Here is a 22,521-nt window from a genome sequence, read left to right on the forward strand (position 1 = left end):
GAAATAAGCCATTTGTATTTGGTTAAAGCAACTGAGAAATCTTTTTTTTTTTATTCAAATACAGATTTAATTAGGAAAAACACCTCTTAAAAATGTCATGTCAAAAGCCACAACTTAAACAATAGACAAAAGTGAACTACAACAATGTTCACTGACAGTGCAACAACGGAAAACGTTTCAGTTTCCTCCTACAAAAACAGAAATTGATGAGAGAAAATAAATCTTGATCCCACAGTAATTCCAAGCCAGAGGCTACAGTTATTTTTCCATCCACATAGAGACTTTACAGGAAATGTATAATTGCGTTACAGGGATACTTCTCTGCAGTAAAGGATAATATCATCTGCAGGGCTCAGCCAGACAATACACATTTTTTAGGGATATCATTTAACATAGGGGGAAGAAATGGCCAAACTCAAGTTTCCCAGTTAATCTAAAATACTTTTTAAAGGAGTATTGATTGAAATGGACATGAGCAGTCTCCAGGACTTGCAGTAGAAAATTGGTGTCTTCTACTAAAAGACTACTCATCATTAAGCCTGTGACTTACACACGGGTGGTGCAGCACTACAGATACTTGTTTGTTTTTTGTTTTTCCCATATTAGGCTGCACAGATCACAAAAAGTCTTTTATGCAGTGCAGTTGTTAAACTATGTTGAGTTTAGTGACAATAAGTACACGGACAGACTGGTCAAAACCCGAACACACACACAGGCCCTGCTTGTCTGGGCTCCAGTCCAGGCTGGCAATTGGCTGAGTAGACAGAGTGACATTCTGTAAGAGGTTGACAGATCCAGCTACACCTACGTCAACACCATCAGAGTCTTTCTTGCATCTCTGAGCAGGATACTCACTGGAAATGACATCAAAACACAAAAAATTATGGTTAGTTTACAGTTTACAGGAAACATGGTGTCTGTTGACTGACTTGACTGGTTACTTACTATTTCCATAGATGTAGGTTGCCGGCTCCTCCTGTGGTCATAAAGATGTCTCTGTTCTGAGGCAAATGTCTCACCTGCCAAATGGTCGACTTATGAGCCTAAAACAGAAGAGTCAGGTTTAGTACATAAAGTGTACCGAAAGACTGTAAAGAAAACCTTTCAACCACTTTAGACTGATAACAGTCACAAAGTGTGACTTGTGCTGTTTTTAGAGGTTCCTGTTTTGACTCTTCTTTGGTATAGACTTAAATTCAAAACACAAGTTAAATTTATATCATCAGTGGAATAGTCCGATCTCTGACATTGCATCTTTCCCTTGCTTCCATTGCCAAAAATGCTTCATTTTCCTTGCTTCAGCTGGACAAACTGAATTTGAAAAAGCTTTTGTTTTGCATATGCGAAGTATCTCCACCAAAAAATATTTTGCATTAAAACACACAAAATATCTAGACATACGAAAGGACATTAAAAAGCGAAACAGAAAAACCTCGGAATCCACGTGAAAGAGGCTGCTCTTGATGCTTTGAAAATGACTGAAATTTTGACTATAATAACCATCAATACCATGATATTAATGGCGCCATCTCCAACAACGATGAGGCGGCCTACATGGATGAAGTGAAGAATCTGGCATCATGGTGCCAGGACAACCATCTCCAGCTGAACCTTGGCAAGACCAAGGAGCTGGTGGTGGACTTCAGAAGGAGTCAGCACAGAGACTACAAGCCCATTATCATCAATGGTGCTCCAGTGGAGAGGGTGCAGTCCTTCAAGTATCTCGGTGTCCACATCTCCTCAGACCTGACATGGTCTGCCTACATTCAGCTCCAGACCAAGAAGGCTAAGCAGCGCCTGTACCACCTACGACAACTGAGGAAGTTTAGGGTCTCTCCTGAGATCCTCAGGATTTTCTATACAGGCGTTGTGGAGAGCATCCTCACACAGAACATCACATCCTGGTTTGGGAACAGCTGTGTTAAGGACCAAAAAGCTCTTCAGAGAGTGATCTGTACAGCAGAACGCTGCTGCAGGATTGGTCTCCCCCCGCTTCAGGACACCTACACCAGGAGATGCCGGACTAAAGCAGCACAGATACTGAAGGACCCGTCCCATCCTGGCAACACACTGTTCCAACTTCTGCAATCCGGTAGAAGGTTCCGCATCATCCGGGCAAGGACAGAGAGACTCCAGAGGAGCATCTATCCCCAAGCCATTCGGGCCCTAAACCAACCCCCCTCACCCTCTCACATCATCTATAAGTGACTGAGACAGGACTCTCTTCTAGACACTCTAAACCCACCGGCACAATGTACATTTCAAATTCCTTTAATTTTATATATGTTCATTTTGTCTATTTTGTAAAATAGTCAGATTGTCTATTCTTATTTAATTCACTTAATGTACAGAATTCACCTGCTTGCTGCATACATGCTACTACTGCACATTCACCTAATGAGTGAGAGTGAGAGTGTGTGTGTGTATATGTATATATATATATATATATATATATATATATATATATATATATATATATATAATGTCCCCCCCCCCTTGCACAAGTCGAGGGGCGTGTCAGTGAAATGTCAGGTTACATTTCACTGTGCGTTATACTTGTATAACTATGCATGTGACGAATAAAGAACCTTGAACCTTGTAAAGTCCATGTTGTATTTTAGTCTGAAATTCTTGGTGGAACCTTATGACTCATGGTTGGAGACACTGGTGTGCCAACTGTTGATTGCTCAGAAGAACTGGACAAATATTTAGAAAGCCAGGCCCCTGGATTTCCTGGGCCTAGCTAACACTTGGAAAGCTGGCCGTGCACTAATCCTGGTTTAAGTGTAGTTTTTCCAGCGTTTTCCCACAGAAAGCCACACATCTCTTCCCTAACATGCCCAGTCTCATTTTTCGGGCCGGTTACACAAAGGTAGTTAGACAAACATGACCCCAAACACTTCCAGCTATAAAAACGGTCAAATTGCCGTTTGCCCCCATTTCTTTCTATACCACACAAATGTAACAATAACAATAATAGTTCTAATAGCCTTTTGACATTTTCCCCATACATAGCAGCCAAACATCCATCTGAGTCACTCCACCCAGGTTAATTACCTTTTCAGAAACCGAGGCGAAGCCTTTGGTAGGGTGCTGGGTCCTCATGTCAAAAACGTGGAATTTTCCCTCCAGTGAAGTGGCCACCAGCTTGTTCATGTTGATGTCTTTCCTGTCAAACTCCACACAACATACCTAGTCAAGAAAAAAAAAAAAAATAGAAATTAGTCACTCCCTGGATATTTACCACATGGCAAAGCTCCATCACAAATGATTTTACCATGCAGTAGAATGTGTTGAACTTGGCATAATGACTTCTGGCAGGTTTATACACAAAAGGAACTGAATGAAAGAGACAGCCATGTAATAAAATCAGAGCAATTCTTTGTACTGCTTATGGCATGTGAGGAAGTATTCACCTCAGACTGCCCTGTTGTTTTATGTGCAGTGTAAATGATGTGGGAAGTCATTTTCAGTTCTGTCTCCACATTTCACACCGTTTTTGTCTGCATTATAGTTCAAAATCTGTTATTTGTGCAAAGGAAATATTATGTGCCAAAAGAATTCAACCCTTAAAAAAAGCATTAGCTTTAACTATTTTGATTCATGTTTGGTTGAATCAGAAAAAAAAGTAGAAAATGTATATATGCCACATACTGACAATTTTTTCTTTCACCTCACCCCATTTTTAATGTTCGTTTCCCACCGTAGAGACATATTCCGCAGATCGAAGAGTTTGATGTCACCATTGTCATATCCAGCACAAACACAGCGGTCCTGATCATTAAAGGCATGACCTGAAATGTAAATGTAAAGGATATTTTAAGCCTGGGAAAGATCATTGAAAACAAACACAAAGGCACAACATAGGTTTATGGCTGCATTTCCATAGGTGTTCATGCTCATGTGCTTTTTTTTTTTTCCACTGTACCATCTGTTTGCACCTTTTGTGTTTGGAGGGCATGGATCAGGATGTTCTTAAAAAAGTATACATGAAAAACAAACAAAAACAAAAGTTTTGTTTGTCATGTCTTATCGGTTATGTGCAGTGCATTACAGCAGCTTTATTTATGGTGGCTGATAGGTTAGCATTGTTGCTTCACAGAGTGTCCTTTGTCTGACCCAGAACAGGGTGCTTCTCTCTGGAGTTTGAATACTCTCTCCTGACATTGTACCTTTGACCAAGGGACTAGCTGGAATTTGGGCTTTGTTCTGCTGTTTAAAATTCAGAGAAATAATCCCCTTTACTAAGTATAAAGAAATCCCTCAAATTGTACACAATAGAATATATGATAAATATTTTTTTACTGCTTCTTAGAATTAATATAACCTATGACTGTATCAGTTCTTATCACTATCAAAAATGCATTACAGTCCTGTCTCTGTGGATACAGATAAAGTGGAGAGCATGTTTTTAAACTTTACTTGTGGATGTTGGTACTTCGGTCCTCAAGAAAATAATGTTCTGTGAGGACCCTGTTAAGGGGCACAAGCTGTAACAGTGTCCTTTATACTACCACAACTATTGCAGGAGCCTTAACCTCTTCAGACCTTATGTTCTTTTCTGCACACCATGGAAGTAGGGGAAGCACCAGCACTATCAACTTAGTTTCTGAAGAATATTTTACAAACCAAAAGCAACAGTCCAGCAGTCCCTCTTGGTTTCTCCTTCCATTGGCTCCATGTTGGCTACAGGGGAATCCTTCTGTCTGGGATCCCACACCTTGACTGTACCTATTAAAATACAATCATGTAGGATCTAGTCTTATTTTCGTGTACTTTACTTTCCCACTATCATTGCACTGAAAAGTAATTACAATCTAGTTTGTTTGTTTTTTAAATGCTCTTACCATCTCTGCTTCCAGTAACGATCTCAGGCGCACCATCACCAATCCCCAGACCACCAACACCATCAATACTATTCACGATCTCTTTGTGGGCCTTTACAGCATATACGGGCACATCCGGGGTCTCTAGATTCCTGTGAACCACAGGACATCAGTACTGAATAAGTCTAATGTCGACGTAACAGATTTTTAAAATAACATTTCCATTACATTTTTTCTATTCCATTCCAATTATAACTGTCTTTGGGATTTGAATATAAGATCTACAATTAACACAACAAGTGTTTTTTGGTTAAAAATAGAATTTAAACCTTGTTTTCCCAGTTTGATTCTTGCTATTACAGGCACAACAGTTACAATTGGTGTATACAATACCATATATTGAGATTTCCATCAAAATCCCCTGTTGCTATGTGTCTTTGCTGAAGAGACGTGGCCCCAAATGTTCCACATTTTATAGCTTTAGGTTTCTCTACCTGAAACATATCACAGAGGTAAGAGTTTGTTTAGTTTCGTGAATGGGACAATTCAGCATATAATGGAAAAGCAGTGTGGAAGGAGTGCAGTGAAAATGTATTTTCATAATCCAAGTGAGCTTGAGCTTCAGGGCATAAACTGACAGTCAGGCATTCTCCTTTAGGATTTTCTGGTTGAACCTATTAATTCAAGTCGTCCAGGCCAAAAGCAGCAAAACAGCCCCAGACCATCACATCACCATGTTTGATTGTTTTCTTGTTTTTTTAGCTAACGTGAGATGGCCCTTTGTGTTCATTTTGGTCAGCAGTGGTTTTCACTACGGAACTCTCCCATAGATGCCATTTTTACCGATTCTCTTTCTTATCATTGAATCATGAACACTGACCTTAACTAAGACGTTCTTGTCTTATACTAACATTTGCTTGATCATTTGAAACATGCGTGACAAATATGCAAGAACATAAGAAATTGGGAATAGGGCAAATACTTTTTCACAGCACTGTATCATGTAGGCACTCTTGATTCAAGCTTTAGCAGCAAAATGACCTACACTTGAAACAAACAGGCAAGATAAGTATAAAAGAATCATGTTTATACACGTTTTGTTACGTTTACTCTCCTTTATCTGTATCTTGATGCCTGGCACACATCCCATGGCGCAAAACTACAACAGTAAGTTTTGTTTGTAGTACGATACACTGGTGACAGCGTAGCAATCTTTTAATCGTTGCAAGTGATGCTGTAGTATTTGCTTTTTAAGTATAATCTGGATAAAGTATGCCAACTATAGGATAATCTACAGTAGAACAATAATGAACGGGCTGCCTTCAAATTGTTGTCATGGAAACACCCTTGCCAGACTTTTCTAGAACTCTTCGACGGGCTAGCTAGCTCTGTACGCCGTTTGTATGAAATATCTGAGAGAAAAGAAAGGAACAAAGGCCCACAAGAGTAGAACGTTAATGTACCTCCTTTATGAGCTGAGCCTCGCCTTGGTGAACTTCATATATTTGAATCACTCCGGTTCCACTAGGAAAGTTTCCCAGACAGACAAACTTCGCGCTGCAGGGAATCCATTTACTGTCAAAAACCGTATAGTTCAAACTCTTCTGAATATGCGTAATAATCTGAGGCTTGGACAGCGGCGATGACATTTTTATAAGAAACACTGATATCGGCGTGAAAAACTAGACAACTGTCGCTCTCTTCCAAAACAAACTAGGTACAGCTGAGCGAGCGGCTGCCTTAACAGATGCCTGACAAAATGCGTATCTTTCAATAAAATATCTATGTACATTGGTACAAAAATCATATGCAAAAATATATAAACAGCTTGCATTCAATTCTAAAGACAACTAGAGACATCATAGATAGTTATAATAAAATAATTTTGTTACCTCTCAATCTACAGGCGTCGTTGATGTGGCTGTTTGGGTCCTTTTCGTCCCACGAGGACATGCTCACGCGTCTCCGTTCACAGTCTGCTTAGGTTTCTACTCAAAGTCTGATTTTAAAAACTTTTTTCGAGATGGACACCGACAAAAACCCAGTCCCGGACTCTGTAGTACCCATTGAGAACAAAGATGACGCCGATTCTTTCACAAAGGTTAAGTCAAAAAAGTCTCAGAAGCGAAAACGTGAACAAGATGGAGCGAGCATGGACACAGAGGAGCCCGTGGCAAGCAAACGACCGCAATTTCCGCCCATTTCAGGAGACAAATTACGGGTAACTACACCACGTGCATATATAGACTCTGTGTATTCTCTCGGTTTTGTCAAATAAATACCAATAACTGTACATTTAATGTTATTTGTCATGTTTACAAAGTAGCTTCCCCGACCAAACCATTAACTATTATGCGCACGCGCGGTGTAGTCATGTGAATACACTAAATAAAGCTGCTGTTGTGGTAGTGTGGTTGCCCAAGTAGAATATTCTAATACACAACAAATACTGTGTTTAGGTCGTGACTGTTATTATAATACTTATGATTTCACAGTACTCTGACTGTTTAAAGCACTGTCTACTAAAGCAAAAATACAGTTAGGAAAACAAAACGCATAAATTACTCGTGGTTAATATCAGTCCAGTACTCAGAGGATTAATTAGAAACTTTGAAATTAAGCGTGCATATGAATGTTTCAGTAATTAAATGCACCGTCAGGCACAATAGAAACCCGGGGTTGCTGTTTATATGTACTCTGCAATCTCTCTTTCTACTTCTGTTGTGGATTAGTGGTTTCTGTTATGATGACATTTTTTTCACTGTTTCCTGATGATTTAAAGATCAGACAGTTAAGTGGAAAAAAAGTCACCACATTAAACAATCGTAAACATGTTACATTAGTTGCAGCATTGCTTTGAGTTCGGGTTACAAAGCAAAGATGTTTTCTGATAAATCCTAACCAAATGTCATAGAGTAGTTTTGCTAACATTACACCGTATGATCAGAAATGTTCTTTGTGTTTGTTTGTTTTTTTTAAGGGATCAGATGAGATGCGCAAAATCCCAGTTCCAGCTCACAGATACACACCGCTGAAAGATAACTGGCTGAAGATTTTCACTCCTATTGTAGAGAACCTACAACTTCAAGTTAGATTCAACCTCAAAACAAGGAATGTTGAAATCAAGGTAAGCTTCTCCTGTTCATGTAGACTTCGGTGATTTGGTGAGCCTATTTATTACAATGCTTATATACAGTATTTCATCTCTGATATGACTAATATGCCTTCTTTCTTTCAGACATGTAAAGAAACACAGGACATCACCTCACTCCAAAGAGCAGCTGATTTTGTTAAAGCATTTGTTCTTGGATTTCAGGTTGAAGTAAGTACATGAGTTTTCTGCATGTTTTAATTCTGCCTGACTGCTTTTGTACTGAATGTGTATTTGTCAAGCCAAAAGTCAAGTTTTGGCACAGTGGTAGAGACACTTGACTGAAACTTACTTCAGCTCAGTGTAGTTAAATAATCTATTGTTAATACAATAAAAGTTTCCTCCCTGTCAGTAGCCTCCATAAAGTGACTTGTAGTTGTTTTTGCTTTGTCTAAATGTGTAAATTATCTTTAGAAGCTGTCACAGTATTTTATTGTTAATTTTGAGCCTTGCTGGATTGTCACTCGTGATGTAACATTCACACTCTCTCCCCTCAGGATGCTCTGGCTCTCATTAGATTAGATGAGCTCTTCCTTGAAAGCTTTGATGTCACAGACGGTGAGTTTCCACCTCCGTAGCACTTGTGGCTGCTGTTAGAGTCGTCATAATTTTTTACCAGTTCTCTTTCCCTGCTGCATGAAGAATACAATGTTCAACCTCTTGAGATCTATTTAATTGTTCTCCCATGTTTTGGCAGTGAAACCTCTGAAGGGAGACCACTTATCCAGAGCTATTGGAAGAATAGCAGGGAAGGGAGGAAAAACCAAATTCACCATTGAAAATGTCACAAAGACTCGCATTGTGCTTGCAGACACGTGAGTAAATCCACTATTTTGATATGCTACAGTAAAATTACTAATTAATTTTTCACATCATTTGCTTCTTAATCCCTCATTAATTTTCTTTAGCCACCTTTTTGAAGTTGATACGGTTTCACTGCAGCATTAATCAAACATTTAGATTGGGATTTTTTCTCTTGCATTGTTTTAGTCATGATAAGTATTGGAGTTCAATACAGATCTTGCAAAGAAACTCTGTAAAGAAGAGCTTTACTTCTTTGGGATTAAACTTAAAAAAATAAAATAAACTGGCCTGATTTGGTTTGTTAATAAGTGCATAAACATACTATCATATATTACTTACTAACAGTTTTTGTCACACAAATGCTATTTTCCTCTTCACGCAGATGTTTTTGTGGGTACTCTAAAGACAATATAAACAACCTTTCGCATACATCCATACCTGCTGTATGTTTTCTAGTTATGTGCCTTGTATTCATTGTTCATTGAAACTGCGAACACTCTGCTTTGTCTGTCTACAGAAAAGTTCACGTATTAGGATCTTTCCAGAATATCAAGATGGCCCGGACAGCGATATGCAACTTGATCTTAGGTAAGACGAGCATTGTTTTTATAGCACAGTATATCATGTGGTTGATGCTATTGAGGTGGTGCTTTATTGGATGAGCTGGTTGGACACTCTGCCGTCTCAAATACCGTTACTCCTGGAGAAGTACAAGTACTAATTTATTCACTTTGAGGTACTCATTTAAACATTGAAATTTAGATTATAAGACTCCCCTGTGAATCCTTTTATGGATTTCAATTTTGATATATACTTAAATGCAGCAGTAAAAGTGCCTAAATTAAAAGAGGCTAGGCAATAAAGCATTGGAATGAAGCCATTTTTCTGAATCAGGTGTTTAAAAAGACCTGTTATAACACTTAATGTTTTCCGTAAGGAGTGCAAAAATCGAATTTCTTACTTTTTTTTTTTTATAAGCTGACAGTCAGCTTAAAGAAAAACCCTAAAACATTGAACAAACAGTTTAGCCAAGTCCTGAACAAACCTATTTAACTGCTGTGCAGCCTTTTCCAGTGTTCAGAGCATCAGTCACCTGACAGCAAATCCATCGAATCTAGCATTAACCATATTTGGAATTGAACTCTTTGTTTACACATTAGTGCTGAGAAGTGACCTTTAAATCCCTTTTGCCCCTACAGGAAGTCCACCTTCAAAGGTCTATGGCAACATCCGAGTGGTGGCTAGCAGGACTGCAGAGAGATTCTAAACCTGAAGCCTGATTGGTTACCATATGTATTTCTCTTCCCCTATTGGCTGGTGGAATTCCTATGTGGGATCTGTGTTGAGACCGTCACTGCCCTTTGGACTAATACCTCGGGTTCTTCTGTAATCTCGTGGTTTCTGAATCAGCTGGTATCAAATATGATTAATAAAATTATGATACGTGCATTAAGGGAATATGGATATCTGAAAGTACGTGTTTGTGCAAATGTGTTTAAAAAAAAAAAAAACTAAACGAAGCATGTGTGTACTCTTCTTTCCTGGTGAATGAAGATACAAGTCTAGTCAGTCACATCTTGGTCAGGTTTAAAATAATAATAATAAAAAAAGGACAGTCAAATAGAATACTTTCAACATTTCAAAGTTTATTTAAATTTTATTTTTCATACAGTATCAAGTTTCCAACAGTCCCACAGCATAAGATGCAGCATGCAGAAAAAGGAAAAAAAAAGGTTCTCAAACTTAAATCTTCTCATATCCCCACACAAACTAAAAAGAACCCAAGTCCCTCAGAGAAAAGTAGCACTTACAAACTAAAGCGCGGTCTGAACTATACAGAGAACAGAGAGCCAGAACTGCATTTAACAAATACTTATATACAAAAGGAAAAAAAAAAAAAAACATCAAATTTTCCCCTTTAAGCTGAGTACAGTGTGTGGCAGTTTGAGACAGGATCAGATATGCAACTTTTACTGGAATCGAAGCATCTCGCTGACCCGGGTAAAATACAAAAAGTTACATGTAGTTCAGTTCAGTTGGATTACCTCTCATAATATGTGTACATTTACCAAAGTTTGGCAACATCCATATTGTATACCATTAAATTCTTAAATATATTAACATCACCATCCATGTGTAAACAAGAGGATTATTTCAAAAAATTGATCTACATGCACAACAAAAAATATACTTCCATGTCATGCAAGCACAGGGAGGCCCAAGCCGTGCAGAGCTTTGGGATAGGGGAAAAATAGAGCACTCCAGATGCACATCTCTTGACTGAAAACTGTTGTTCAAACCAGCAGTTGACCTCCAAAAGCAAAACCAAAGCTATCCCAATGCTGTTTGCAGTAGGAAGCATTTTCCCTAGAAAATAAAAATCTGGCTGAAGTTATGTTTTTTCTCCCTGGTAGTAGGTCAGAGGGTGAGAAAATGAATTGATTGTGACAGAAAAAAAAGTGGGAGAAGAAGCCAACTTTTGAAATGTACACGTTCAAAGAAAAAAAAACAAAAAACTACAATTTACAGTCTACCCATTGCACACTCGTTATGCCAACATGTTAAGATTTTAAGTGTTTGTGTTGCGCTGAAGAAAACTGACCCATCCTGTGCTGTACTGAGACGTATTCAGAAGGGCTCATTGTTAAGCAGAGGCAAAGCCATCTCCACTTACGGTTAAATAAGCTGAGCACACTTTGATTACCTAATATACACATACTGGTTAACAAAAAAAACAAAAAAATAAAAACACGCTGCCTGCAGATAAGTCTCTTAAATTGCTATGTCCTTGCACAAATTGTAATCTCACCATTATTCACTCTCAGTTCTAAGCCAAGTCCGTCCAGCCTCTGTTCCTAACATTAAAGTCTTGAAATACTAATGATTCCACCATCATTCATTAGTCAGTGTGAGTGCAGAGCTAATCTTTGCATTGGAGATTGTCTTAAAGATGCACACTGCTCTATGCAAAATGCTTCACAAGAGTAAACCATGTATCAGTTTGCAGCCACAAATTATTTTTCAAAAGACATTTTCTTGGCATTAATTTTTCTATCTATAATTTTATAACAGGAAACAACGATTATCTCCAACAATATAAACACATTCTTAAGTATAAATAAAACTACCACTCTTAATACAAAAAAAGAAAGGAAAATAAAACTGGAGTTGCTTTCCTAGGAGTGACTGGAAGCTTTACCGGTCTGCAAAACTGCGTGCGTAAGCTAAAATGGAGAACAAAAAAAAAAAAAAAAAAATTTTGATTTGCTTCTAATATGACTCGTAGTCGAGCAGTTGGAAGCGTCACGAGCCCATTTGTCTGGCATGAATGACTGCTGTGATGATGGGTAATAACTTGGACTGGTTTTCTGGATATGTTCTGGTTGGCACTTCATACCCTACACTTTCTAGTTGTGCTGCAAGTCAAGTGTTAATACACTACACACTTCCCCTCACGAGACAACCATAGATATACTTGTATTTTTTTTCTTCTTTATAAAAAACAAGAACAAAAAATAAATATCAAAAATAACAATTAACAAAAAGAAAAAAAGAAAATGAAAGGATGAAATATGAACAAGCCAACCAGCCTCTTCACCGCATCCCCTTCCCCCCCCTCATCCAAAACCGGAGATGCTCTTGCGAATTACAAATAGATGTCCTTCAGTCTCTTAAAGTGCTACGACCGGGTTATTGAGAGGATTTACAGTTCAATAACACTTCAAAGTTGGCTTCACGAGGCCTGTGTTTTGTTTTGTTTTTTCTCAAAAAGAAAAAGTGGCTTCACAGAGAGAGAGAAAGAGAGAGAAAAGAAAGAAAAAAAAAGAGAGAAAGAGAGCGAATACTTCCATTGATTTACACAGAGAGCGTTTTGCCGGACGTCTTGAGCAGATCTTCAGAGATGGTGGAGAAAGCGAGAGTCGAGGACAAAGGGGGGGATTCAGCAAGCGGAGAGCGCTCACACATCCACCACCATCTTTTTGTGTATATCGAGGCCACCAACCACCTGGATGAAAGTGCGAAAGGAAGGAATAGAAAAGAAAATCTTTAATAGAGTGCTGTTAGTGCTGTGGAGGTAAGCATTAAAGTTCACATAGTTTAGTTTTCTTTATAAAGTGCCAATTCACAACAACAGCACCCGAGCTTTATATTTATATGCAAAATTTATGAATAAATTTTGATATGTGCTACGTTCAACAGTAAAAAGCCAAAAGTATTAGAGAAGAAGCTAACAATCAATCATCTCTGATGAACAACATGTGGCAAGAGTGGAAAGGAAGAACTCCCTTTTACCAGGAAGAGACCTGCAACAGAATCCGTCTCAGGTTAAGGCACCCATGCCCAAACAAGACGGCCCCTTAAAAACATTTTGACCTGCACAATAGAAGAACACCAATGTTTGGTACTGCTATTTTTAAAAAGTTGTCATCTTTTTATTACTGCCATTAAAAGGTAACCTGTTATGACCTTATATACTGAGAAAACAACTCAGTGTATTTTTAACTGACTAAAAATAAACATGTTGGTTCAGAGGGTAAACAGATTACTGTACATTACCTGTGAATATACGGCCTTCACCTCATTGTAAAGTGATTTCATATTGGTAACGTTTCATTCACCACATAACCATCAACAAGCATGTCAGTTTCACTATGAGTGACCGCATCAACAACAAGTTCTCGCTGTAACACTGCTGTGGAAATGCCGAAATGTAACAATGGGATCAACGGCATCCTGAGAAAATCTACTAAATTTATTCTCTTATTTTTACACACTTTCTCTTCTGTTGTTACTTTTACACAACAGTGTTGTTAATACTACAAAGCAAGAATAAAATCATGTCATGGAGCCTTTTCCTTGAACCTTGAAGTGTTTGAGCTGCACTGCTTCGGTAAGAAAAAAAAAACTGATCTAATACTCTCCTGCACCACTCTGAAAATACACTCCCACGAGGAAAGAGCCATTTTAGTTCATGGCTCCAGAGATATAGCTGTCAAATGTGGGGCTCATGTCTGTCAGTTGGAAGTGGAGTCTTTCATTTTAGAATATGTCTCAGAGCAAAGCCATTTCCACTGGGGTCCGACAACAGACGAGTCGGTGTATCACACTTTTCAACAAGATGACACTAATTGTATTGAGAGAACTTCATTTGCATCTGTGATCTTAAATTAGATAATTACAGCCACATACTTTCTAGTTAGTTTATGCATATCAGTACGACAGCAATGAGAATATTGATCTGGGTCAGCGCTTTTACAAACCAAATAACGCTCATCACTGCCGACCTTAAATTTGCTGGATGACACAGATCCTCCTACAAATGCCGTAAGTACACACCAGGCTATGTTTACAGCCCTTGACACCACATTTCAACAAGGAAGTGTGAAACTGAAACCCAATGCCGTTGAGCCTAAGCAAAAAGTGTTTGTGTTTCCAGAGTTTTCCGCCCCTTTGACATTTGCTTCCAACATACTAGGCTGCATCAGCACAAATGTCACCACCCCAAAATACCCCAGGAGGGCTTTGACTTACTGCACAGAACTCTTCAAAGGATATCCTGCCGTCTCCGTCCTTGTCTGCATTGATAATGGTCTTGTCCACGATCTGTTGGAGCTGCGTGTCCTTCAGGTTGTTGCCTACCATCATCTTCAGAACCTGGAAGAGCTCGCCATTGGAGATGTAGCCATCCTTGTCCATGTCATAGATCCTAAAAGCAACTGTGGTGCAGGGAGTGGCATGGGGAGGGGAGGGAGCAGAAGCACAGGTAGTTGGAAGTCTAAACCAATCAGCCTTTATTATATATAGTCTTTAACTCTTCTTTAATATTTAAATGGTTGTTTTTTTCCCTTTTTTTAAAAAAGAAAACTTGACTAGCTCATGAAAGGTGACCCAAAAGGTTAACACTGTGCACTATAAAGGACATACTACCCCAAGGGAATTTGTGTTGCAGCAGCAAGGTGACGTGAGACAAACAGAAGAGGGGAGTCACAGGGGACAAAGCCCCTGACTGGTTTTACTCCCAAAGCAACAAAACAAATGGATGTGCTTGAGGATAAGAAACTTGTTCTACTACCCATGGCTACATGTGACTTAAGCGAAGAAGCAGCTTTACTTACATCGAAGCTTCTGCTCTTTGTCCCCCTTAACGCTGAACTGTGAAACACCCTCGATAAACTCTGTGAGAAAAGAGAACAGAACAGCAATCAGTGCTGTAGGTTTACAGCTAAACCAGGCTTCCCACACAGTCCTGACTTCAACATGGCATTTTAGAAACATCTCGATTTTATGGAATTTGCTCTTTAAATAGTATATTAAGAAAAACTTACACAATACAGAAGCATAACAACATCAAGTTTATTATCAAAACACAGAAGAGCTCATTTATAGACAAAGACATACACTGTTCTGAACTGTTCATTTGTTAAACTTGAACTTTATGATGATAATTCTTTTCATTAACTCTCTCTCTATATATGTTTTTTTTTTCTTTTTTTGTGGAAAGTGTTACTACTGTACAGAAGAATGTCCAGGTTGCAAAGTCCACAGATATCGAACCTGGGCTATTTTTAAGCCTGCACTATGACTGAATTTCCAAGATAGTGGCACATTTGTAAACATGCAGACCAATAAAAGCAATCCTTATCTTTATGCAATAGGGGCAATTCCCCATCATGTGTGAATGACGTGTTCAGAATGTGGACTTTGTGCCCCATTGAAATGCAAATGACCTTAAAAGCAGGTGGCAGAATATTTTAATGGACTGGAAACAAAATAAAATAAATGGTTTTAGCATTGAAAACCAGCAACAGGTCTTATTAGTGGAACAGGATGCTGGATTCTACAAGACGGAGAGGAGCTGAATGAGCTTGTTGGATTCAAGGAACTTTATTCAGTCTTGTTTTGTTTTTTTTAGATGTGGCACATAATATGGCACATATTGTAGTATTTCTTCAAAGAAATACTACAATATGTGCCATATTTGCAGTGGTATTACTCTTAGTTATTGTACTGGCTGACCCAAGCTATGTACTGTAGGCTATTTCGCACATATCTTTAGGAAGCCTGGATGCTACTGCTTTACATAATGGTGAAATATGAATAGTCACTATCAAAAATGAATTTGCAGCACGTCTCCTCCTATGTTGTTGCTTTTTTTTGGCTCACTGCACACCAGGCCTCCTGTAGCAGGCAGTATCTATTGATTCCATGTGTTTAGGTATGAGAGTAATACTTAAACCATGAGTAAACTAGAAGAATGAAAGCAAAGCAAACTTCCACTTAAGAACCAGGTTTGTTGCTGAAGTCACAAATGTGTAAAGGATTTTTTTTACTGTTAGTCAAATCCCCACAAGCAGACAGCTTTATTGCATACCTTTAAAGTCCACTTCTCCATTCCCATCTGTGTCGAATATGTCGATAACCCTTTGCACCAGTGGGTTCTGTTGCAGCTCTGGCAGCGACATGAACTCCTCCACGCTGAGTGAGCCAGAGTTATCTAGGTCGAGTTTCTTAAACCTCTTCCCTAGCCTCTTAATCTCATCAGCATCGACTGGACAAAAAGAAAAAGCAAGAGAAGACATGGGTGAGACATTGTCTTTCAAGACATTTAGCTGATGGCATTTTCTATCTTGTTAGATAATGAAAATTATGAGCAAACAACCACAAGTGTGCACGTGTCAAGTGCCTGACAGGCCCAAGTTCTATACAAGAGCATGAGGGGAAAAAACAGCTAAAAAGTGACGATGACAAATGCATAGTGCACTGTGCACCTGCAACAACATTAGCCCAAGACTGAGCAAACAAAACCAAACAAAGAGCAATAAATCAAACACACAAAAACACTAAGTCAGAGGATATTTATGCTACCAAATAAATATCATTATAAATCTCCGCATGAAATGTAGTCATAGATTTTGATGGTCACCACTTGTAACTAGGTCAAGGACACTACCTCTAGCCTGCAGAGGCCTGGACTACCTGCTACTAGCTGCAGACCCACAGTAAGCATGGTACAATTTGTTCTGCTCTTTTCTAGCCATACCTGAAATAGATGCAACTACAAAACAAAGCTCCATTTGGTAGCAAACCTAACATGAAGCAAACTGCTCCTGCTCTGAAAACACTGCCATGGATGTAGATGTTTTTTAAAAAATGAGTAAAAGGCAGAGAAATGAGAGCTGACAAGAAAGAGTGGAGGAGGGAGTAACAGAGGAGTTATCAGAAGAGCGACACAGAGACGAGTACATAAATATAACTTACAGCCTTTGTTGTCTACTTGTGCTTTTTTATCATAAGGGGTCTGGTGGATCTTTTCTTCCCTTGCCATGAGAAATAGTCTCCACTCCCCGGCCAGTATACTGAGCAATGGTAGTAGTAATCCACAAGCAATCACAAATCCAGTTGTTAATTACTATATAAGCTCATTCACAGAGAGTCAGGTGATCATACTGGCCAACCACAAACTACTACTACTTTACCCACTTTAATATGAGTGCTAAATGGCACAGGGTGTCTATTAAACTTCACAAACAGCTAACAGAAGGAAGAGTCACAATCAAGAGGTGTGACAAAGGTTATGAACTTATTCTAGTCACGATCAGGTTTAATTTCCTCCACAAGGCCATCCAGTTTAGTTAAATGGCAAAGATAAGATCGACTTAGGAAGAACAAGCTTTGTGGTGGTAACTGTAAGGAGTTACAGTTGGAATTTCTTGTAATTCTTGATGTGAGCACAGTTAGTGAAATGTAATAACCACTAAAGATACAACTGTCATCAGAAGAGTAAGAACCTGCATTCAAACTGACGCAATGTAGGGAACATACACATCTCATATTTTGGCTACGAAGCTCTAAATGCACATGTGAATGTCTGGATTCTTACAGGATGTTATCCTATTGTTCCGCTTTCTATTATACGATGCAAAGAGAGAGACGGAGAGAGACGGGTGTGGGTTGTGTTTTGGGTTTCAGAGCTCGAACACGCTGTGCTACATCAGCTCGATGACTAATCAGAGTGCGAGTGTGGTGGAGGAGTAGGGGAGGAATAAAGGAGTGAGAGAAAGACAGATTGAGAAAGTTGGAAAGGACATGACCACAGCAGCAGCCACTGCTGGTTGCAAGCAAAGCTTTACGTGAAGAAAAACAATACACTGTTGAAATCCACTTTATAAATATTCTTTATGGGTCCCTGCAGCATGTGTATCTCATCATCATGATAAATGAAAAAATTCATCTAGACCAACACCGTGAGCCAATAAGTTTTGATTTAATGCTCCTCTATTGACCGTTAGTGATTCTGTGTTCTTTCTAATAATAAAGCACATGACAGTCACATGATCACAAATTGAATTTTTATAGCACCTTCAAGCCAATAAAATTCAAAGGGCACTGAGAGAACAGTAACAACATTGTATATTGTAAATGACTCAACTACAGAACTCTGTTCATTGGTCCTTGGAAATAAAATATAAAATCGCATGTCAAATTTCCCAGGAGACTAAAAATATGTACAAATCCATTCAAAGCACTTAGAATGTCTCCAAATAAAGGCCGTCTCCAAAGCACAGTGCAATATGCTTGCCATATGGTGTACTACAAAGCTGGAACAATAAGCAGATCAATTAATTAGTCAGTTGTGCCAATTAATCGTGAGCAATCTCATTACAGCTTTCAGCATCTTTACTATTACACTGTTAATAAACTATCCATGTGCTGTGTAAGTATGTGTACATTTAAATTAATGATGTCAAAGCCACTCTGATTTTCCCCTGTTTAACAAATCAAGACGTTAGTCTGCATCAAATATCCACGACATCTGAAAACCCAGATTTATTTCTAATGAGAGGTCAGCGGTTCACTTCACTTATATGTTCCCGATATGACAAATCTACACACAAGAACACATTCACAAGCTGATAAAGACCACAGGGTGTCTGTGTCTACCAGGCACGAGTTATCAGAGGCGAGCACACGGCTGTCCTGCGACACAAAACACTTCCTTATCAGCGGCCTCCTGTTTCCTGTGCCCAGCAGATGACACCATCTTAGCTCATAACCATTTAGCCCGTGAAGGGGTATCAATGCTACAGATAGGCACCATATTGTGTTAGTACGGTAAATCAAAGCCATGTTTGAGATAATCTGTCACACAGCCGGAGAGGTCTTTTTTCAGGGTGTTAAATCTTAGTATAGATACTTCTGACACACATCCAATAGATCTTGAACACTCCACGTTCTCCAAATTAGATCAAAACCAATAGCAAAGAATAACTCCGGGCAGCCCTCTCTATTAGTTCATCAGTAACTTTAAAAATACAGAGCACTTGTCACCAAATATCAGACTGTCAATTTTAGAGTTTAATGATGGGTGAAGTAGGGAGTGTTGAATCTGCATGAAAATTTAAACACATCAATTTAAAAAAAAAAAAAAAAAAAATCATCGCACAAAAACAACACTACAAATGCTTTATTTTCTCTACGATAAAAGAACAGGTATGTTTACAGGTGCAGGCTGCAGCCTGACTGCTCATTAGTTTGTCATCTCTTGAAGTTCAGGGTCTGGCTGCTGGGCTGGGGTCAGAATTCACTCAGCTTTAACATCATACTGGGGTCTTATCTAGCTCAGTGTTAGCATGCTCTCTGCGTGCAAAGAGCCAAAGTTATGTGTACATAATGCAGCCGTTTCCATCCTGGATGAAGTTTGCACACCACTCTCTCATCCTTTTGTGCAATAAAAATAAACATAATGGCCATATCCACGCTGCAGACTCTGCCACTATTTTCCTCCTTTGGCACACAAACAGAAATCAGCTGACTACAGTGCAAGTGGAGGTGGAACCAATAAAAAGGATCGTTAGGCACTCAAACTAACAATTCCAAGAAATTGAACTACTGGGAATTGGCTCTTGTAGAGAACCGGTTCTCGATTCCCATTCCTATTCTTAACAGAAATCTTGTTAAACAATCTGCTTTTTAAAAGGGTCCACAAAATCAACTAGTTGTATTTGTAGTGGCACACTGTTCTAAAGGCTGGTGTCACACTGAAAGGCGCCTCCGGTCGTTAGTCATGTGCAAAGAAGAACTAAAACTTTGCAGCAACTGTGTGATGCAGTTGAATCTATGCCATTTAAGGCAGTTCTGAAGGCAAAAGGAGGACCTCAATAAAAAGAATAATAATTACTTGCCTCAGAATTCCATACTCAGCTTTGTAAGGACACAAGGAAAAACCGTTCACAAAACCGTAACCTCAAAGTAACTCCCTGTCTCTGTTTAAGTTCCGTTTTGTGCTACAAAGTCAGGTTAGTAGGATAAGCTGGATGCAGTTCTGATGAAAAAGTACTGTGACATTTACAACACATAAACTTTGGCGCAGCCGCTAAGCAGGGAACATCTTAACACTGGATCCAGATCCCTTGTTGCTGTCAGGACCTGCCGAGTGAGTAGGTCCATGTATTATTCATGGAAGCAAGGACATCGGCCTTCCTTTTCCAGTGTCACACCAACAAGCCCCATGTCTGCTAGATTCACACACAGAGGGGAACCTACAGAGCCAAAATTAAAAATGTAAAAACATATTGGTTTGACTTATCCAACATATGGGTCCATCTGCTATGGTCAAGTGGTAGATTCCTGAAATCATATGGGAGCTGGAGGTTTAGCAGCTGATGAACAAACAAACAAGGTTCGTCAATTTAACTATTCTTATCTCATGTTCTTACACAAACTCATTCTAGTATGATTAAAAGTGAGCGCAGTGAAGAAAGTTGAATTTCTGAGCTTTACAAACAGCCTCTCTCCATTACAGAAGCTAAAAACCTTAAAATGTGGCACAATGATGTGTACCAAATCTAGCTGCAAATGAGGCATAGTTTGCGTACGACAGCAACAACAACTGATTCCCAAAAAGGCTGGAACAAACTGTGACTGGCAGTGGTCACATCCAGCCTGAAATGACCACGCTGGATGGGAAAGCGTCCTAGGTGTGAGAGCCACCATGATAAGATGAAATGTTCTTGGATTTTATTTATTTATTTATTTTAAATTGCAACAACACCTGTAATTACCATCAACGAGAAAAGTGAGAAGTAATGTTGCAGAATAAACGATTGAGATAAGATAATACACCATACATTTCCTGAATGGGTTGGCACATCTTACTCGATTTCACACAAAACAGGATGCTGTTGAGCGACTGGCTATTAAAGCGTGTGATAAAACCTTCAACCTTCACTTTTGCTATTCACTTGCCTTCTTCGCGACCTTTGGTTGTATAGGGAAAAGAAAGAGTCATGCATCTAAGCCCAACATCAGACCTGCATGTTAAAGCCTGTCTTTGGCAGCAGAGAAACACAACAAGGTGGGTGATGTTGCAAACTCGCATTCAAACACGTACATCTGCTGTGGATTAAGGTGTAGTGGAGCTACATGTTTGCTATGATGACAGTGTCTAGTAGATTACTTTATACATTAGTTCATATACAGCACACCTTTGACAACAAGATGATTTCACTCTGGCATTTTTACACTTTACAGAAATTGATAGGGATGGTTTGAAAATGACACGTCTGTGCTTACCTTTACATTTATTTCGAGCAGAATAATATACTGTTGGATGCATTTTCATGTAAAGGAAGTTTAACTGAAATATTATCAAAAATGTTTTCCTATGTAAAGAAAAATGCTTTTCTGAGGTCTCCATTGTCACAGAGGATCCTCACACTGCTTTGCTAATGAGCATCTCTGAGGGAGACCCAATGTAACTGTGAGATGATTATGATAATCTCATATACTCCACCACACAGCACACAACACACACACACTTACTTCCATAAACGCTGTATGCACCCTTAACTGTGTTACTAGGCAACTGGAACCCGTTAGCCCCCTAAAGTAGCCCACACACAGACACACAAACAGACACACACACACACACACGAATATTTAAATAATTGTTCGGGAGGTGTATGCATGAAAACACATGCATATGTAGATGTCATCAGCCTTTGAGGGCACACAGGAGGCTAACATACATAAGCATTACTTAACAAAAAATAAATAAATCTGCTAAGGTCGGCCAAATGGTCCTCCTTCTGGTCTACAGCACACAGCTCGTCCTCCATGGCCTCCTGTACGGTTAGTGGCATTCTTGAGGTATGTGTGTATTTGTGCGTGTCAAACATTGTTAAATTCACAGCGCGCATATCACGAGTCATCTGAAAATGCAAATTCAGCCGATAAAAGAATAAATCTAAAGCAACAAAGGGTACTTTTTATATGAAACTGTCTATCAGAGTAGCTGCACAAAAGGTTGGTCTGATCACAAACTAAATGCTCTACCTAACTGTAACAAGATAGCAGTCAGACAGCGGCACAGCTGTGTGAAATGGAAATCTGCTAAGTGCGACTGGCTTCTCCACCCCATTTTTGTTTAATTATAAAAAACACAATGTTCCCAAAATATCACTAATGAGTGTGTCCTCTTAAGCATGCTCGGCCCTAAAAACGGCTCACCCTGCACATTAATGGAGACATGTGACTCCATTAACGCAGCTAACCTGAAACGAGGCAAACGGGGCAGGGGAGGGATGCAGAGTGAAAATTCAGTTGACATGTTAGTGAGGATCACAGTGCACATTCTGCCATATACAGCTGTCAAGGCACACAAGGTGAGGTGTGAGGGTTCGCAAATATGAAAAGGTCGCATGCACAGCTCAATAATAACACTCGACACTGGATGAAATA

The 22,521-nt window shown here is 39.2% G+C and overlaps 3 protein-coding genes across 4 annotated transcripts in view; 1 reads left to right on the forward strand and 2 right to left on the reverse strand.

Annotated features, from left to right (window-relative positions):
- Positions 1 to 41: 41 nt before the first annotated feature.
- Positions 42 to 6,562, reverse strand: dnaaf10 (dynein axonemal assembly factor 10). The gene is made up of 8 exons (XM_085296264.1): positions 6,290 to 6,562; positions 5,220 to 5,320; positions 4,848 to 4,978; positions 4,630 to 4,731; positions 3,679 to 3,794; positions 3,058 to 3,192; positions 946 to 1,043; positions 42 to 854 (listed from the first exon to the last, which is right to left on the reverse strand). Exons 1-8 carry the CDS (start codon positions 6,473 to 6,475, stop codon positions 647 to 649), a joined length of 1,077 nt encoding a protein of 358 aa, XP_085152390.1. The 5' UTR covers positions 6,476 to 6,562; the 3' UTR covers positions 42 to 646.
- A 181-nt stretch (positions 6,563 to 6,743) lies between these two features.
- pno1 (partner of NOB1 homolog) lies at positions 6,744 to 10,239 on the forward strand. The gene is made up of 7 exons (XM_085296265.1): positions 6,744 to 7,047; positions 7,807 to 7,953; positions 8,065 to 8,148; positions 8,475 to 8,535; positions 8,675 to 8,792; positions 9,299 to 9,369; positions 9,981 to 10,239. The coding sequence occupies exons 1-7, from the start codon at positions 6,850 to 6,852 to the stop codon at positions 10,046 to 10,048; spliced, it is 747 nt and encodes a 248-aa protein (XP_085152391.1). The 5' UTR covers positions 6,744 to 6,849; the 3' UTR covers positions 10,049 to 10,239.
- Positions 10,240 to 10,407: 168 nt separating this feature from the next.
- ppp3r1a (protein phosphatase 3, regulatory subunit B, alpha a) overlaps positions 10,408 to 22,521 on the reverse strand; it is a 30,861-nt gene continuing 18,747 nt past the window's right edge. The window contains exons 1-5 of one of the 2 annotated variants that reach the window (XM_085296266.1): positions 17,041 to 17,164; positions 16,154 to 16,330; positions 14,898 to 14,957; positions 14,314 to 14,498; positions 10,408 to 12,787 (exon numbers count right to left, since the gene is read on the reverse strand). In XM_085296266.1, the coding sequence (XP_085152392.1) occupies positions 12,740 to 12,787; positions 14,314 to 14,498; positions 14,898 to 14,957; positions 16,154 to 16,330; positions 17,041 to 17,107 (537 nt within the window). In that variant the 5' untranslated portion in view covers positions 17,108 to 17,164 and the 3' untranslated portion in view covers positions 10,408 to 12,739. Of the gene's footprint in view, positions 12,788 to 14,313; positions 14,499 to 14,897; positions 14,958 to 16,153; positions 16,331 to 17,040; positions 17,165 to 22,521 lie in introns of those variants that run through there. The other variant, XM_085296267.1, reaches the window with a different exon arrangement.

This window comes from Mchenga conophoros, linkage group LG13 (genome assembly GCF_057382185.1).
Source record: "Mchenga conophoros isolate Kocher_MC1m ecotype Shallow Benthic linkage group LG13, M_conophoros_male_GT1.1, whole genome shotgun sequence".
NCBI lineage: Eukaryota > Metazoa > Chordata > Actinopteri > Cichliformes > Cichlidae > Mchenga > Mchenga conophoros.